The following is a 19,640-nucleotide window of genomic DNA, read 5'->3' as shown; positions in this document are numbered from 1 at the left end:
GATAAAAATGATATTTTCACACATTCTTAAGGGATAAAATGTATATTTTCGTAATGGCAGTAACTTTGGGGATAAAATGTCATTTAAGGGATAAAAATGACATCTAAGAGATAAAATGACATTTTTACCCATTCTTAGATTTTACACATTCACCATACAGATTTTACACATTCGATTATATAATTTTGGTTTTGTATAGAATTGTTTTATATATATTTTTTATTATTATTCTTACAGCTATAATCAAGATGGAACCGTGTTGATTAATATTTTCTGAGGAAGAACACAACAACGAGGGTCCTAACACTCCACGAGGTTAGAAGTTAATTATTGAATTTTTAATGGCATTGTTTTATGGACTCTTTTAAATATCGATTATTTTATGGCATGCTTAATGGATTTTAAATAAATCATGTTTTGCTTAATGTAGACCAACAAGAGCAAACTAGATCTCAGTATACCGAGAATCAAAAGGTTGAAGAACCAAAGGTTGATATGATATTTGAGACTCAATCAAATATTATTGAATACTACACAAAATATGCCAAACAAGAGGGATTTGGAGTGTCGAAAAGAACATCAACTACTAGGGATTATGGGGAGGTAAAATACTTCACCATAGCATGCAGTTGCCATCATAAGCCAATAAGCAAGTCATCAAAACTTGATCAGCCAAAATCGATAGGAGGGACAGGTTGCAAGACTAAGATTAATATAAAGCAAATAGCAGATGGAAGGTATCAGTTATCCAATGTCGTCATCGAACACAATCATGCAGTAAGCTCGACTATCTCAAGACATATTGCTTACCTTAAAAAATTATCAAGTTGGTTGAAAAAAAGAATTGAAATGATGGATAAAGCTAGAATCCATCCGACTAAAAATTACAAAGCTATACTTGTTGAAGGGGGTGGATATGAGAATCTCACTTTCTGAGAGAAAGAGTGCAAGAATCATATCAACAAAATTCGTAATGAGTTGCTTGGAGAAGGAGATGCAGAGCCATTTCACAAGTATTTGGTGCGGCAACAAGAGAAAAATAATAGTTTTTTCTATGCGATGGATCTAGATGAAGAATGGAGGTTGAGAAATGTGTTTTGGGCGGATGCTCGAAGTAGGGCAGCATATGAATCATTTGGAGATGTCATAACGTTTGACACAACTTATTTGACAAATAAATATAAAATGCCATTTGCCCCTTTTGTGGAAGTCAACCACCACGGTCAATCGATACTTTTTGGATGTGGCCTTATATCAAACGAGGACACAGATACATTTGTGTGGTTATTCGACTCGTGGTTGAGGTGTATGTCAGGACGGGCTCCTAATGTGATTATAACCGACCAAGATAGGGCAATGAAAGTGGCAATAGCAATAGTTTTTCCCAAGAGCCAAGCATAGATTTTGTTTATGGCACATTTTATTCAAATTGCCTCATAAGCTGGGATCTTATTCACAATATGACAACTTTAAGGCCCTTTATTAAATTGTATATATGACTCTTTGAGTTGTCAAGAATTTGAAGAAAGGTGGCACAACATTGTTCAGAGCAATGGTTTAACATACAGTACTTGGTTGAGTAACTTGTACGAGGAGCGGCATCAATGGGTACCTGCATATGTGGGAGGTACGTTTTGGGCTGGAATGTCCACAACCCAGCGTAGCGAAAGTATGAACGCATTTTTTTATGGCTATGTAAATGCAACCACACCATTGAAGAAGTTTGTTGGGAACTATGATAATGCTTTGGCTAGGATGGTGGAGGATGAGAAGATAGCTGATTTTGGTTTATTTCAACGAAAGATCCCTTGCATTACGGTCCATGTAATTGAGAAGCAACTTTAAGAATTATACACGAATGCCAAGTTCAAAGAGGTACAAATAGAGCTTAGGGAGACTATGAATTTTTTGTCTTCCCTAAAAAAAAATGAAGGCGCAATATCGACGTACGAAGTTGTTGACCACTTGAGCATTTATGATGATTCTGTAAAATAGGTGAAATACTTTGTATATTTCAATGACAATGAATGTGAAGTGATGTGCACTTGCAGACTATTCAAGTTCAGAGGAATTTTATATAGACATGCACTCATTGTCCTCACCATGTGGAAGAAAGTCGTGGAGTTGCCATCCAAGTATGTTCTTGATCGTTGGAGAAATGATTTAAAAAGAAAGTACACGATGATACAGAGTAGTTATAATGACCTCAACAATAATCAAGTTGCACAAAGGTTTAATGATTTGTGTAACGATCACTGTGAAATTGCTTTAATTGCTTCAAAGGATCATGAGACCTACATAAAGTAGAAGAATCATATGCGCAAGTTTAAAGGGGTAGAGTTGAGTCAGAACAGTACAACGAGTAAATATGTTGTGTGTCAGGATGGTCCAAGTGAAACAAAACAACAAAATCAAGGGGTTCGTAGTCCTGCTGGTATTAAAAGTAAGGGTAGGCCTCCGTGCAAACGACGAGTCTCTATAGTGGAGACAAAACTGAAAAATAAAAGAAAAAGTAAAAAAAGAAATAAGATAGATGAGGTATCGTAAAATTGTGCAACTAGATTGTCATGTCCAAGCCCTTCCTTTAACACTCCACTAATAGTTTTTTTTTTTTGTAAACCGCAGGTGAATGACATACATGCTGGAGAAGGGAGTCAAGATAGTATACTTACCCAACCATGAGTATTCTGTAATATTGGAATTTTAATGTGATTAGGTGGTTGGACGGAAATTTTGGGATTTGAATGTAACTTTGGGGTTTAAATGTATATTTTGGTAATGGCAATGGGGACAACTTATTTCGATATTTAAATACTGATTCAACATGTATAGTACAACTTCCATAGTACAAAATCTCTTTTCTATTTAAGCATTACGAATTCTTGTACAACTTGCGCAACTACAATTATGTCTTACATACTTGACAACAAAGTACTTTGTCAACAACTGTTAACATTACAACTCAAAGTACTTGACAATTGTTAACATTACAACTCAAACAACTACCATTCTTAATACAACCTATACAAACATTATGGGGCACCTTATAAGAACTGTTGCTAGTAATGCTACAACTACCAATAGAGCATGTAACATCATCAGCATAATTTGATTCTAAGTTTGTAAATGAACACCCCACAGTGCCAGTTTGTCTTCTCCTTGCAAAGTCCACTTTTTTCAATCTCAGTTGGTCAACACAAATTCACACATCAAACACAAATAAAAACCCTGCATGCACAAGCAAAAGAAGCACAAATTCAAACATAAAACACAAATAAAAGCCCTGTTAGTCAGCACTCACTTGTAGAAAAATATGCATCGATTGCAAGGTAACAAATATTTTCTGAACTAAATAACTTGCCAATTTTTTCAATCTCAGTTAGTCAGCACAAATTCACACATCAAACACAAATAAAAGCCCTACTTACCAATTTTTTTCATTCCGTATTTGAGAATGAGAAATCTAGCTCAACTTCACACTCTTTATGAGATTGAAAATGGAACTATTCAGGTTTAACAAATAAACCAACAACTGCACGCCAAAATCACACAACGATCACACGCCAAAATACAGCAACCACACACAAAAATAAAAAATCCAGAAAGCAAGGGTGTTATCATCGAACGCTCAAAATTCATGAAATACAGTAAAAATTCGAAGGAAAAAAAATGCAGAGACGACAAAATTCAAATTCATATATTAGAAAAAAAATATAGTAAAACTAGACGACAAGCAGAGATGAACCAAAGTGATGCCCATTTTGAATGAAACAGAGCCTCCAAATTCGCTGGTTGGATGGGCAGCGGGGGAAGAGAGTGGGTTGTCGGCGACCGGGGGGGGGTGGGGTTGTCGGCGACTGTGGTACTGGGTTGACGCCAGAAAGACGCCGGCAGCGGCACTGGGTAGAGAATCTCATCGGCAGCGGCACTGGGTTGAGATCCCGCTTCGTGAGGAGAGTGGCTTCGTAAGGGTAAGGGGGAGCGGGGAAGCAGGGGAGAGAAGGAAGGAAAAAAAAAAAAAAAAAGGAGAAAAAAGAGAGTGGTCGTGGGGGGAGGGGCACGTGTCACACTAACAGTGTCTTTGTGGGATTTCTTTGTGGGTCTATTTGTAGCTCTAGTGTTTTTCAAATATTTTACTAACCATGGTTTCAAAAGTAAAAGTAAGCCAACGCTCTACATCAAGACCCAAGATTACATGAATATTCTTGTTATTTCTATTTATGTTGATGATCTAATTTTTGTAGGAAATAACCCATCAATGATTGAAGAATTCGAGAAAGACATGATGAAGACTTTTGAAATGAATGACTTGGGATTGATGCACTACTTTCATGGTATGGAGATAAGTCAAGAGAAAAAGGAGAATCTTCATATCACAAAGAAAGTACAAGAAGAATCATATTTTCAGAGAAAGAAATGAAGTGGTTGATTGGTTGGCTAAGGGATGCCAGGGTCAAATTTTGCATGGCACAAGTTTGGAAATATACTCGTTGGTTGAGAGGTTTAATTCACATGGACTTTCAGGTTGCTTTCATTACTTTTTTATTAGAGTTTGTTTGTTTTTTGTTTTGATGGTCTTTTGTATTTGGTTCTGGTTTATAGGCTTGTTTAGATTGGTTGATTGTTTTATTGGTTTAGCTTACTGTAAAGGTTTTTTTGATTATGTTAGTTTTGATGCATGGGATGGTTTTTTTTTTTTTTTTGAATATCTGTAAATCCCAAGTGTCTTAATTGTTATCACGGTATTTCTTCGCTATAAGCGAGGGCAATTAATAACATTGGAGTATCATCTCTTTTTTTTTTAAAAAAAAAACAATAGTTGTTAACCAGTTGCTACTCCATTGGTATCTAAATGAGGAATTGAAGAAACAAGATGGATAAAAAAAAAAAAAAAAGGGGCAGATGCTTCTCCGTAGGAGCCTAATTGGGAGTTTACCATATGTTACTGCTACACGTCCGGTATCATGCGTGCTACGAGCTTATTATTCAGATTCACGCATAGCCCAAGCCAAGTGCACTATGGTACAATGAAAAGATTGATTCGATATTTACAAGGAACAATAGATTATGGAATATTGCACAAGTCTAATGCAAATCCAAAGGTAATCGGATCAGTGGATGATGTGAAGAGCACCTCCGGATATGCATTCCAACTTGGTTTTGGAATTTTTTCTTGGGCGTAAAAAAAAAAAAAACAAGATACTTTTGTGCAATCATCTACAGAGGCTGAATACATTGCAGCAGCCAGAATGGCACGCCAAGCAATACGACTTAAAAGAATATCTGTAGACATGGGAGAACCACAAGAGGATCCTACAAAGATCTATTGTGACAACAAATCAACATTAGCCATGACCAAACAAACCCAAATCAATATGAATGGAAAATGCCTCTGGAACTTGTTTTTCATATTTGAACAAAACACATTGCCATCAAGCTTTTTATTTTCTTTCTCAACACAGGTAAGAGTTCTTTTCCAGTTATTGCGCCCATGATAAAGTTGAGATTAAAATTAAAAGTTGAAAAAAATATTGTTAAAATATTTTTTTTAATATTATTTTTGTTTTGAAATTTGAAAAAATTGAATTGTTTATTTTATTTTGTATGAAAATTTGATAAAATTGTAATGATTAGATAAGATGAAATGAGATTAGTTGTGAAAACAAACGAGACCTTAAAGTTGTTAGAGTTGTATTTTTGACAATTGATTGAATACCAACATTCACTTGCTTCTTGTAGAGGTTGTAAAGTGTGGATTTCATATGGTAAAAAAAAAAAAAAAAAAAATCCTATGGAACAATGATTTCTCACCCGGCACATTTCTCCCTCATAGAACAAATAAGTACATGGGCGATTAAAACAAGTTCCAATCGTCGAGCAGAGGAGGAAGAAAACACAGGGGTTGGGTTTCCCATTAATGAAATGCACCGTTTCTTCAGACTATAGATTTCTGTCCCGCAAGGCATCTCTCCCTACAAAACGCAGCGTTACATTTTGCCACAGTGGCTGGCGTGCATGGGGCCTTCCCCTTAACGCCTACAAATAGACTTGTTCATTTTTAAAACCTAGAAACATGTTTGGAAAAAGTTTTCCCAAATGCTAAATCTTTCCATATAACCGGCGTACGAAATCAGCGTGGAGTGCATGGCCACCCTGCATCACAAGAATTCATTACATGATGGAAGTCTCTGTTGAGTATTGCCATAAGCACAAAGCAGATTTCAGTGTAGCACAAATTCACACAAGTTCTTTTCCATGAACTTTCAAATATTCCAACCATCAAAGCAGACATAAGAACCATCAAAGCAGGTACAAAGTGAAGGAAAACCACTACTCAATTGTGTAATAGTACAAGAAAATAGACAGATGTTTCCTTTTGTCATTGTGATGGAAAATTTAAGAAGAATGATCTCAACTACAATGAATGAGAGCTTCTTATTAGGTTTCTCTATGAGACTAAGGAATACCAATGGCGTTATCATCTGCGATCTTCTCTTTGTGGATGACATTCTGCTATTCTATGAGGCAAAAACTGAGCAACTTTACTATTTGCACTGCCTTTTTTTTAATGTTTTGAAGCAGTCTCTAGATTGGAGATCAATTGGGAAAATCAAAGTTGTTCCCTGCTGGCAAAATTAGTAACATAGAAAGCTTGTCATACCCAAGTGCCTACAGTTTCAAATTAGGATTCCTAACTTTTTGGTGTGAATAATTTCGAAAACTTTCTTCAATTCCCTCATTCTAGCAGAAATTGGATTATTTCAATGTCTAATTGATTTGCTTTAGGTGCATACTTGTTATAGAAGGCAAGTAGAGAAAACTTGCCACATTGGGTTCCATTAGAAATAGGAAAAGTTGCCTAAACTGAACAGCTTCCATATCAGAGTTCTAATACCATAGAAACCCTAAAGAAAAAGTCTACCGTGTCTCCCATTATACCTAGGAGCTCACCTTAATTAAATCTGAAAGAGCAAGCTTCTAAGTTCCCCTATCTGCCACAATTTCCTAAAACCAACTGGAGTTGGTTCTCCTATATAACCATAGCCTTGCTGCCCAGAAAATAAAACATATCCCTTCCTATACTTGCCTGACCCCTAGGCATCAGCCATTATTTCTCAACTAACTGGTTCACTTTGGCAAGTGGGATGAGATACAAAATTCTCATCTCATCTCATCTCATCATTACAACTTTTTCAAATTTCCACACAAAATATAATAAACAATTCAACTTTTTCAAATCTCAATTCAACTTTTTCAAATCTCAAAACAATAATAATATTAAAAAATAATATTTTAAACTTCATCTAAAACAAAAAATTCTTATCTCACTATCCAAACCAAAAGCTTTGTTTCTGACAATCTAGTTCACAATTGATCAAGAAATAGTGACTCCCCTTTACCGTACTTGTCCATACTGGAGGCTTCTAAATTTGAAACCTAGTTTGCTAGACCTTTTCCTCTTGCTGCCGCTACTTGATTGGAGACTAATTTAAGGGTTTTCTTCAATTTCAAACATAACCATTTTAGTTTCCATTCCAGAAACCAAATCATAAATTTCAACATATGTTTTTCACTAATTTCACACCTCAACAACACATCTCCAAGCCCAAAGAGTTCCTAGGAGCTGCACTTCATTGTGGAATCTCCACTCTGAATCTAATGCAAGTTTTCACAAGTGTTCACCCTAGAACTCGAAATTTCCTATCTTTTAAACATGTAACCCATTCTTCATTGTTTTATATGTCAAAACAAAAAATTTTAAGGCTAGAGAAATCAAGGAACCGAAACCCCATCAAAGAAGCTCAAATAGACATTCTCACTTGATTTTCTTCATAGTTCACCGCTTATGAGGCCAGGTATAGGCTTTCTCAGGCTTATTTTCAACTTATAAGTGCAACACCATGATTGATGCATGATGGATTGTTTATAGAACTAAGATTTGCTATTAAATGTCAAATTTTATGCATGTTGTCTTATGATGAAACAAACTGACTTCCTGGTGTTTTCAGTTTCAAAATTAACATAATGGCATGATCAAACCATATGCAGATTGTTGAATTCATGAGTATGCATTTTAAATTTTTATGTGTGGTATAATTGTAACATGAGGTTAAGGGTAAGATTTGTCCATTGCAGAGAATTCTGAAGCACTATGACCACAAAGGAGTTGTAGTGGGTAAAAATTCCAGGACCACAAGGCTGACTGCACAGCCATGTACGTGCACACTTGGTACCATCTTGAGACCTCAAAGGTTCACTCTCATAACCTAAGTTCATACCTAACATGAGGCCCTATAGTGGCCATAAACTCTAGGAAGTGCACCCAAAAACCAATGTTAAGAAGGCCCTAAAATTACCCCAGGTGTATGATAGGAAGCCCAGCACACATCCTCTCATTGTTCAGCCACAAGGCTGAATGTGTAATAGAGGTCAGCAGCTCTAATGACTTAAGGCAGAAACCCGACGTGGCCTGTTCAAGGACTTGTTAATTAGAGCAGGTTTGGGGAACAAGTGAAGCTAGGTATAGCACATTAAGTTGCATAAAGACAAGTCAAATGCTCAATATATTGATTATTGGGAGCCAGTTCATCAAATTGGTGTGATGAGATCATCATGCGTAAGAGGTGTTTTTCTTTGAAAACAAAAGAGTTAAGCAAAAGAAACCAGATCTGAATTCATTTAGGAAACACCTATATGAAGAGATTCAAACCTTAGCAAGATTGAAAAGAGAATAAAGCACTAATTATGAATGCTTCCCACAGGTTGCAAAAGAAGAAATGATATTGTGCAAATGAGGAGATAAGGTAAGTAGATATGATCAGGCCTTTGTGGTTTGCAATTTCTCAATGATATGTTTTTCTCAAAATGTCTCTAAGTCATGTGTATGCAATTAATTGTTACCTTTTCTTTGGGGTCTCCTTTTTCTATATCTTATATGATAATTTTGAATTGCAAGTTTTAATATATGTGTTATGCTACATGTTTCTGCTATATGTAATATAAATATGCACGTTACAAAAAGTTATGAGAAAGAAGTGTTAAATTCACAAAAGAATTTCACAAACTTACAAATTGACATGTCTTGATGTGATGTGTAATATATTTTACAGTAAAAAGAACTTTACAATTTGACGTATCAATCACATCAAGCCATGCCAATTTATAAATTTACTTTTGTGAGATTCCTTTGTGGATGAAATATTTCTCTATGAGAAATGAACAAAGGAAGTGAATGAATGAAAGAAAAATGTCCCATGAATGCATGATGTATTGTGAAATATCTGGGTCATAAAACAATGTGCAATGGTGCTAGAGCTTAAAAGCAGAAGAACCATCAATGTGTGGTCCATGGAGAATGACCCACTTGAGTGCACCATTATTAATTGACTAATTTCCATCTCTCAAATGTGTCTCCACTCGTACTGCAGCAAAATGGAGTTGGGATCCTTGTTATCACCAACCTTGATATAGGGCATAAACGTGCTTTGATCACTTAATGGATAAAATGGAAAGCGATAGTTATGATGTGTGTAATGTTTATATCCTTCTTTTTGTAATGTTGGCTAAGTTCCTCATTTAAGATTGGTTAAGTGTTTGGTTTATAGAATTTTGAATCTTGGTGTTATTATATAAATGGTATGTAGCATTCTATTCTTAGGTGAAGCTTGGAAAGTGTTGTAAGTTGTAGGATTTCTTCATTACCTATAACTTATCTTGGTTTTCCCTTGGGAGATCCTTTTAGGGCTAAATTTATATAGGATGACAATATTGAAAGGATCAAACACTGTTTGGCTAGATTAAAATGATTTTTTATGACAAGGAATCTTGAAGAGTCCACAAACCTCAATGTCTTTTACCTGGTTAAACTCTGGATTCGTGTAATTCACTCACATGACACGGATCAAGTAAATCATTTACATTCTACCAATGGAACATGGCTCCTAAAAATATTTTACACTCAAGGGTTTGAATCTTAGACATAGGGGAGCATACCCCTTAATAACAAGGCCCTTACCACTAGAGCCAACCCCTAGGAGTTGGCTACATAAAATTGATTAAGAGTGCCTTATCTAATTTGCCACCTACTTTTATGTCTTGTTTCCCTTTCCAACAAATTACTAATCACCTGGAGAAAATACAACCATATTTTCTATGAGTTGGGACAGGGGTAGAATCAGGGCTCATTTGTTTTCATAACCATTCTCATCTCATCTCATCTAATCATTACAAGTTTTCCAAACTCCCATACAAAATAAAATAAACAATTCAACTTTTTCAAATCCCAAAACAAAAATAATATTAAAAAAATATATTCTAATAATATTTTATTCAACTTTCAACTTTTATCTCAATTCATCTCATCTCATCTGCGAAAACAAACGAGACCTAAATCTCACTTGGTCAACTCATCCAGGTGTGTTCTCCACCTCTAAGGGAGGTCTTGGGGTCCAAAAGTTAATCCCTATTCAATTGAGATTTAATGAGAAAATCACTATGGTGGTATGTCGATGAGACAGGCAGTCTTTGGAGGTAGGTGATGGATAGCATATGTGGTAGCTCTTGGGGTTGGTGGTGCTCGAATGAGGTTAATTGGACATTTGGATATTGGGTGGGAAATGGCTATAGGATAAGATTCTGGCAAGATGTATGGTGTGGAGGTCAGTCTCTCAAGGTAACCTCCCTGGAGTAATACAAATTGTGCGCCAAATATACTTCTATGGTAGATCACCTTCAATATTTTCTTCTATCGGTTTTGCTTTCTTGATAGGCGTCTTTCTTGTAATACATCTGTCATTCACTTTGTGATTTTTAATGAAATTCTTATTACTTCTCAAAATACTTTCATTAATGAGTCACCAGCCAGATGCATATTTTACTAAAACATCACATGATTGTGAGGTGGAACTTTTTTGTTGTTTTTCGTTCAGTTGTATGTCATCTGGTTGGGATAGGGTGGTGAAGACAAGCTACGATAGGTACCTTTTCAAAAGAAGGGTGATTGAAATTAGATCGTTCTACAATGCTTTAACTCCCCCATAATAGCTCCTCTTTTTTATGGAAAATATATGGGAGAGTAAAGCCCCTTTGAGAGTGGCTTCCTCCATGTTAACAGCCACTTTATGGAAGATCCTCACCTTGTATAATTTGAGAAAAGCGAAGAGTATGTGCTAGATTGGTGTTACATCTAAGAGGAATGGGGAATTGGTCAATCATCTCTTAATTCATTGTGAAGTGACTAGTGTCCTACAGAACTCTATCTTCGTCATTTTAAACTAGTTTGAGTTATGCCTTGAGGTGTGGCAGAGCTCTCGAGGGTTGGAGGGGGTGATTCAGTAGCCATCAAAGCGAAACACTGAGGAAAATGATTGAAATATCCTTATTTTGGTGCAGCATTTGGAGGAAAGAAATGACTGTTACTTCAAAGATTGTGAAAAGATACATCTTAGGTCTTTCTTTTTAAGGACTTTGTCTCCTTTTTTATCGGTGTTTTTTCAGAACTTTATATAATGGATGGCTGCACATTCTCCTCTTTCTAGCTTTAGTTTCCACAATTTTCAGGATCTCTCTACTTTTAATAGCTAGGTGTTTCCCTTGATGCTCTGTGCACTAGGTTTTACACTTTTCTCGTATCAATAAATTTCTTACATATCAGAAAAGTTTCAGACACAACAATACAAGGAGGCATAAAAGCATGAGTTGATACTTTTGGGAGAAAATATGATGGCCTGTACTGCCATGAGCGTCCAATTTCGATCAAAATATTTTAGGTTGCCTATTAAAGATAGCTAGGGGAAATAATAATAAAGATAAAAAATGATATAAAAATGTGAGCAGGGTACTAGTCATGTCCTTGTCTTCACAATTGAATCTATCACAACTCCCAATATCATGTTGAAGTGTTTTGCACATCACATTCAAACTTGATAGTACATATCAATAATCAACAAATTATAACAGCCAAAACAGTTTATAAAAGATTATTTTGATAGGTAAGAGAAAAATTTTATTAATAGAAAACAATAGACATAACCCAAGTACACAGGAAGTATAAAACAGGCAAGAAAAGATTTAGCAAAGATGCATGCCTTGTAAGCCACTATGTGTGCCATTGGAAGCCCTTGACTGCCAAACTGTGCAAAAAGGGAGAGGTCACCAATAAGATCTAATACCTTATGCCGACAAGGTTCGTCAGGGAAACGCAGCGGGGGGTTCAACCAACCTTTGTCAAAACTGCAGAAGACAACAAAGATTGAGTACGCAATGAAATTGGAGGGAAAACCAGCTAATTTTGAAGGTTTTCACAGTTATGTTAAATTCCTCATGCCCAAATTTAAAGGCTCGTTCTTTTCACAAACTTGAGGTGGGCAAAAACACTTTGGGCATGTACTCACCACTTAACTCACACAAAACTGAATCCAAGGGAAAACAATGGGAATATTTTTCTATGGATGGAGCTTTGAAGGGAGAAAGTTTAAAGAAAGTTTTCCAGCTACCATTCAGAATGATAAAACAAAATACTCAGTGTCATCCTCACAATTTTTTCAAAATGTAATTGAAGGGGCTTTATCACACAACCACTTATTCTAGATACCATAGTGATGTTAAAGAACAAATCACGTTGGGTAGTGCCCAGTCTAGTTAAAAAAACCGCTATCATGCATATATGAATGAAGCATGTACCTACAGACAATGGCATTTTCTAGGGAGCCACCTTTTATGAGTCCAGCATTGCGCATTTGCTCCACCTGCATGGATTTTCCGAGATAAACTCTAGCATTAGCAACATAAATTGAACAATGTATGACTAGGGCATGTTTGGACACTTGGACTATCTTAGAATTTTGTGAATAGTAGTGAAATGATTTGAGTGAAGATGTTTTATTGGGTTTTGGAAAATGAGAGAGAAAAAGTTGAATAAAAATATTATAAAGGAAATGAGTTCTTGGGCTAAAGCTTTTGTAATGGCGGATAATTTTCTGCATCTGTTTTAGTTTTCTGGTGTCAGTTTCTTTTTGTTTTTGGAAGTTGTAGGTGTTTCCCTTGTATACGTCCTGTGTACTTGGGCTTATGCCTATTTCTTTGAATAAAATTATTACTTATAAAAAAAATAAATAATATAAAGTTAAAAATTGTTTGAATATAATTTTTTAATATTTTTTTTGTTTTGGAGTTTGTAAAATTTGTATTAATTTTTGTATTTTGTTTTGAAGTTTGTAAAAGTTGTATTGGTTTTTGTATTTGGATAATGATTAGGTAATGATTAAATGAAAATGTTGAAAATTTGAAATTGAAAAGTATTTTGTATTTGAGTGATGTGTGGGAATGAAATTATTAGAATTTTTGAGAATTTTGAGAATTCTTTGCCTGTCCAAACATGCCTAAATATACAAAAGTGCCTAGAACCCTGCAAACATTTCAAATTTTCAAGACCAGCAACACTTTGTTGATGTAATATTCTGCACTCCTATAACATATTTGTGATAATGTGTTGACCACTTTGTTATGATGAATATTTGAAACTAATATATGTGCATTAACTTTTAAAACAACAAAATGGAATTTGTATCATTGTAATATATTTTACTTATTTGATTCTTCCAAACACAAGATATAGAAATAGCATCATGATTATGTTACTTTTCATATTTGAATCCAATTTGTAGAGATCCTGATTCAGACAAGAGAAAAGGAATGCAGAAACATAGACTGCTGAAGACACAATCTATGAGAGCTCACTGCATTTTGTGATATGAATTGAGGAGAGAATGGATTCTAAAACGAATTGCTTAGAAAAACTAAAAAATACACATTCACCACTGGCACATAATCACAAGAATAATTAAGGGCAAATGTTCTCAAATATTCTCAGATATTTCCTTCCCAAAACATCACTCAAGCACAAAACACTTTTCAATTTCAAATCTTCAACTTATCTTATCATTACCTAATCATTACAATTTTCCCTAACTTCCAAACAAAACACAAAAAATAATACTACTTTTTCAAATTTCAAAACAAAAATTATATTAAAAAATTATATTCAAACAATTTTTTTTAACTGTATAATATTTTTTATTCAATTTCTTCTCTCCCCTTTCTCAAAACCCAATAAAATATCTTAACTCAAAGCATTTCACTACTATTTACAGATATACTGAGATATTCTGAGTATCCAAATGGGCCTTAGAACACCTTCCATAAGCCACCTTACGGGTTGGCACCCTATCCTCCTCTCGGCCACAAACCACCCCACAAACACCCTAAGAGGGAGACGTTCCTCTTATGGATTCCCTCTTTTGTTTCGTTAATTTCGTCAACCTTTTTTTTTTTAGTTGATTTTTCAAAATTTAGTATTTTTGGTTAATTCAGTTTTTTAACTTTTCTTTGTTTTTGTATTATGTAGCAGGGTGGCTATGCTTTTTGTAGTTCATGGTGACTCTGCATATTTAACACGTGTCCAAACCTGATTAACGGTGACATAGCAAATAAGAATTTGCATCATCCCTTTTCTCATCATCTTATAATGTGGCATTAAATGATTGGAGACTATTTATTATATTTCACTTGTGAACCTATTATTTAATGTCACATCACGGGATGATGAGAAAAATGATGATGAATAGAGTTTTTCTTATAACAAAAAGGGAATGAGGGGATCAGTTTAATGCAGAACTTCCCCTACAGGCCAATTGTTATAATTGTGTATTGCAAGGACTATGTGTAATTCAATCAAACACCCAATAGGCCAATATAATAATTATCCCTTATATAATTGTTTGATGGAGAGGAATCCCAAAGACTGTGCAAATGCAACATGTCGTTTACCACGTTAAAACTCATTTAATGCACCCACATTACATGAATTAGGTAAATCATTGGCATTGTTTACACCCAAGGATTCGAATCTTGAACCAGAGAAGAGCATACCCCAAGACCAAGGCTTACTCAAGCCAACCCTAGGAGTTAATTATCCCTTATATAATTATTAAATACAATTATAAAATTGGGGTTTATTATCCCACCATGCTTCTCTAAATATAAATTCAGTACATTTTGTCATTAGAGGTAACTCAATATCAAAAATAGGAAAGAGAAAAAAAAAGAGAACTTCTTGTTACATTTTTTTAATTACAAAGTCACTTGTTTGTGATTTCAAAAGTAAAAAATCAAACTATGACAGTAATCGGAAAATAATAACTATAATGGGGCCAAATTAAATTCAAACCTCCTCATGAATGCAGAAGGTTCTTGATGAAGCTATCTGCTCACTATAGAAATAATCATCCAGTGAGGCTGAAGAAAACCACTGGCAGCCAATGCCATGCACCTGTAATATTTTTTAAATGTCAATTAATATATACTCCTAATAATTAAGAAAAATCAATCTCATCTCTATAATGTGCAAAACTACAATTCAATACTAAAAACCGACATTCATAAATCTGTTCGAGGCCTTCTGAATCAACCCAATTACATTCCCACCATTCTTCAGTAAGTAAGATAAAATAATCACAAACACATCCTAGTAACCAGGCAGTACAACAATTACTCAATCACAAGAAGAAAAATTTCTATGTTAACCAAGTATTTTACTTGATAATTGATTATGAGAATTTCCAAATTATATAAATGGAAAGCTTGTAACCATGCTTTCAAGTAGACCCTTTATTTTGGTTCAATGATATATGAAGGTATGAAGCTTTCACTGTGTAGCAACATTCTAGTTGTATAAACACGAATTATAAAGACAACCATTTCAATAACAGACAAAGTCACTTCACCGATATTTGTTGATAGTTGGTCCTACCCCAAACTTAAAAATGCCAATTCAACCGCTGAGATACAAGTTAAATGCTGAAAACTTGGATCAACCCAATAAATCTATAAAGTTTTCCCACTGCACATGCCGGTAAGCAAAGCAGGATAATGTACAGATCATTAATAGCTGTCACATTTTTTTTTTTTAACTTGTGGTAGCGTCCAGTGAAGATAACAAGCGAAGAGTTTAGACTTTATAAGCCTTAATAAGATTCATATGTGCTAGAATCTCAAGAAAAGGTAAAAGAAAATACAACTAAGAGGCACTAAAATTCTTTTTTCAAATTCTAGACTGGAAAAGCAGAAATTGACAGTCCAGCAAATGCGTACCTCAGAAAAGTTGATCCCATAAGTTATGTGAACCTTTTCTGAAGGGAATGCAGCTACAAAGGAATCATTCCTCCACACATGCACTGGTTCAATCACATAAGGGGCCATTTTTTCACGACTGTTGCCAAAGTGATCTGTGGCCACCTTTAACCCAACCTCTTTAATTGCCTTTACCCATTCATTTGCCGAGCCATCAAAAATGGGAACCTGCATAAACATTTGTGGACATTTCTGGGAACTATCAGTCTTCCTATGTTGAATGCAGGCATTATCAGTCGTTGGCCCCTCATCAAAATACTAAAAGTTCTGAAGAGAGGGAAAAATATAAAGCCTTCAGATTATAAACTTATACTCATGATTTTCATGTGTAGATGCCTTCCGCTCCATAACAAATTCGTCTATACTTTACGTCTTCTCTTGAAATAATCACCTCTAAAACTTTATTGTTCTTTTTTTTTTTTTTTTGTTACTGACTTCTTCCACCAAAGAAATATAATTAAAATCTGATGCATTGATATAACCTTGTTTCACTGAATGTCATCAGAAAGTGTAAGAGTCTCACATCCAGACCCAAATATATAGGCTTTACAAGTTTGGACCACATGCCCAATTTTGTTACAGCAAGAAGGAAGATTATTTTATTGGGCCATTAGCCTGTACATATTGTTTGAGGATCTAGTATTGAGTAGATAGGGATATGAGATTATGGACCTAGATTCAAAATGGAGTAGGTTCGATCCATTAGGCCCGAATATGGATGCAAAAGCCCAAGTATTTTCTAGCCAAAGCCCATTTTATTTTTGGCTGTTAAATTCGTGATAATTGGAGGGTGAATCAGAAACTGTGTGCCACATCTTGTGGAGCACATAGACTAGAGATGTTTGGTCAGAACCCCAAGTGAGGAAATGGACTTCATGGAGCTTATGAAGAAGTTGATGAACACTTTAGAAGATTCTTACATGGAATTAGTTGCTGCCACAATGTGACAGATCTGGTTCAGAACAACATAAATGGCTAGACGAATTTTAAGCATCCACATTGAAGGAAATTGAGGGGGAATCAAACTCACGTCAAAACGAGGAAGAGGTTTCAAAAAGACCAGATTCGGATACATTTAAAGTAAATTGGGATGCTTCTGTTGAGTGTGGAGCCTAGTTTTATACTTGAGTGGAGGCAACCCGAGAGTTCGCTCGTTATTCGCTCGACATATAGCTCGAGCGAAGCTCAACCCGAGAGCTCACTCAACAGGTGCTCGACAGTGGGCACGAACAAAACTCACTTAGAGAGTTTGCTCAATAGGCGCTCGACATTGGGCTCGAGCAAAGTTCAACCCAAGAATTCGCTCAAGTCTCACTCGACTTGGCACCCGAGCGAACACCAGACATAAAGTTCACTTGAGTGAGGTGTCGCTTGAGTCACGCTCAACACCTTGCTCGAGCGAATAAGCGGAAAATTGACCGCCTTAGGTTTTTCACTGCACCACATATAAATATCACTGTTTTGAACAGTGGAGATGTTGAGCTTCAGAAAGACTGATGAAAAACAGTAGAGAAAGAGAGTGAGGCGATAGAGAGTGGGAGAGTTTGAGAGGAGTGAGAAACTTGTATTTTTCATTGTGTACTTCATCTTCTCGCTGAATAAAAATCTTCTGCAGCTTCATGGACATAGGCACATTGTCGAACCATGTAAATCTTGTGTTGTGTGATTGTTTCTCTATTTTTCTTTACTATTCTCGCATTATCGTTCCCCATCAGCTTCAGCAGATCAAAATTTGAAAAGATGGGTGCAGAATCAATAATAAGAGATTGGGAGGGGAGGTAATAGCAGTCATGTTCTATCCTATTAGAAATATAACTGATCCAATACTTGCAGAAGCATTAGCCCTGTGGAAAGCCATAGAATTCTGTATAGAATTGGGAATGCAGCGGGTTATATTTGAAGGTGATTGTATGGTTGTGGTGAAGGCGACTCAAAATGAAGGGGAATGCTGGAGCACATATGGACATATTATAGAAGATGTAAAGAGGCAGCCAAATGAAAGAGGATGCCATATTCAACATGCGAAACGAAATGCTAATCAGGCTGCTCATTGGATGGAAAAACAGGGAGTACGTTTAGATGAAAGTAGAATATAGATGGAAGAATATCCTCCTGAAATAACTGATGAATTGAGATTGAAAAGAGTATTTAACAGTTTGGTCAAATGTTTAATGAAGTTTATGTTAAAAATATTCAAAATCAAAGTTATTGGCATGGAAAATCAAATAAGTCCCTAAATGCACTATACACATAAACTCACAGTATGATGATTAAAAACTTGCACGAACACCTACAAGATCTATAAGAGAGAGGTAGGTTTTTTTAAGAAAAATAAAAGGAAATGTATCCTTATCCGGAGCGGAATTCTTAAGAAACATAAGTTAGCGAAAAGCAAGCTTAAGTTTGAGCCTAGCGGATCCATTCAGGAGATCTTTACAAAATTATAGCACCAACCTCCACGTTGTCATCTTCAGGGTCCGAATTCTGTATCTCAATCCTGCAATTGTCAACCCCAGTGGCCTCCAAGGCTGACAGTAAGTGCTCAATGGTTCGAATTCTGAACCCATTCTTACAAAGCGTGGTACAGAGAGGTGACTCTTCGGCAAAATCGATGGACGCAAGAATCGAATTGGATCGGAAATCGAAATACCTCCCTTGGCCGGCAAGGTCCGGCCAAATTTTAATAGTGGAAACCTCGCCAGAATGCAGAGTCTTCCCGGCCCGCTCTATGCATCCAGCGAGGGTTTGCTGGAGCCTGCCCGTCTGCGATCAAAGTGATCAGAAAAAAAAAACTAAGAATTACAAAAGGAAAATGATTTCCATTTTATACAACATATTATATAATAATATATTAAATGGATGATATTTTTATAAAATTATATTATTTTTATAAAATATTTTATAAAAATATTTCTTATTTAATATATTATTATACAAAATATTGTTCAATATATTGTGATATATCATTACTCATTTACAAAATTTGCGATGAGAGAGAGAGAGAGAGTACTTGTTTCCACGAGACGAGATTTGAGGACTTAAAGGCGTTGAAGGCAGCTGCCAGAGTCATCGAGTGAAGGCGACCGTATACTGAAGGAAGTTACATTTTTTGTAGGCTGGGTGGACTGAGTTGAAGAGCTTTGTCGTTTTGGTAGAAAACGTAGAGGGATATGACGAGGACCAGCTGGACATTTTGGCGGGAGTAACGCCCATAAGTTTTAGGTGGGTTTCAGCAGTGAAATGAGATAACATGATATAAGAGTTAAATAATATATTATTAAAATATTATTTTTTAATAATATTATTATTTTAAAATTTAAAAAAAATTAAATTTTTTATTATATTTATATGATAATTTGAAAAAATTAAAATTATAAGACGAGATGAAATGAAATAAAATATTTTTACTATTTAAACAAAGTCTTAGACTATTATATCAACCTCAAACTAAT

The 19,640-nt window shown here is 35.4% G+C and overlaps 1 protein-coding gene across 1 annotated transcript; it reads right to left on the bottom strand.

Moving 5' to 3' along the window:
* Window positions 1-6,048: 6,048 nt before the first annotated feature.
* On the bottom strand, window positions 6,049-19,412 carry LOC121256551 (probable UDP-3-O-acyl-N-acetylglucosamine deacetylase 1, mitochondrial). Its single transcript, XM_041157390.1, has 7 exons — window positions 19,199-19,412; window positions 18,643-18,951; window positions 16,150-16,356; window positions 15,227-15,328; window positions 12,682-12,746; window positions 12,087-12,231; window positions 6,049-6,153 (listed from the first exon to the last, which is right to left on the bottom strand). Exons 1-7 carry the CDS (start codon window positions 19,256-19,258, stop codon window positions 6,100-6,102), a joined length of 942 nt encoding a protein of 313 aa, XP_041013324.1. The 5' UTR covers window positions 19,259-19,412; the 3' UTR covers window positions 6,049-6,099.
* Window positions 19,413-19,640: the final 228 nt, after the last annotated feature.

Source organism: Juglans microcarpa x Juglans regia, chromosome 3D, assembly GCF_004785595.1.
Source record: "Juglans microcarpa x Juglans regia isolate MS1-56 chromosome 3D, Jm3101_v1.0, whole genome shotgun sequence".
Lineage (NCBI taxonomy): Eukaryota > Viridiplantae > Streptophyta > Magnoliopsida > Fagales > Juglandaceae > Juglans > Juglans microcarpa x Juglans regia.
The sequence above is the reverse complement of the archived record's forward strand: the minus strand, read 5'-3'. Positions and strand labels throughout refer to the sequence as shown.

Bases quoted from the DNA above. Each gene is read 5' to 3' on its own strand.
- LOC121256551 (XM_041157390.1), bottom strand. From the start codon at position 19,258: ATGACTCTGGCAGCTGCCTTCAACGCCTTTAAGTCCTCAAATCTCGTC. The intron at 15,329-16,149 runs GTACGCATTTGC...AAAATATTACAG, and splicing joins ATGGGATCAACTTTTCTGAG to GTGCATGGCATTGGCTGCCA. The intron at 12,747-15,226 runs GTTTGAATTTAA...AAATCCATGCAG, and splicing joins CCTTCTGCATTCATGAGGAG to GTGGAGCAAATGCGCAATGC.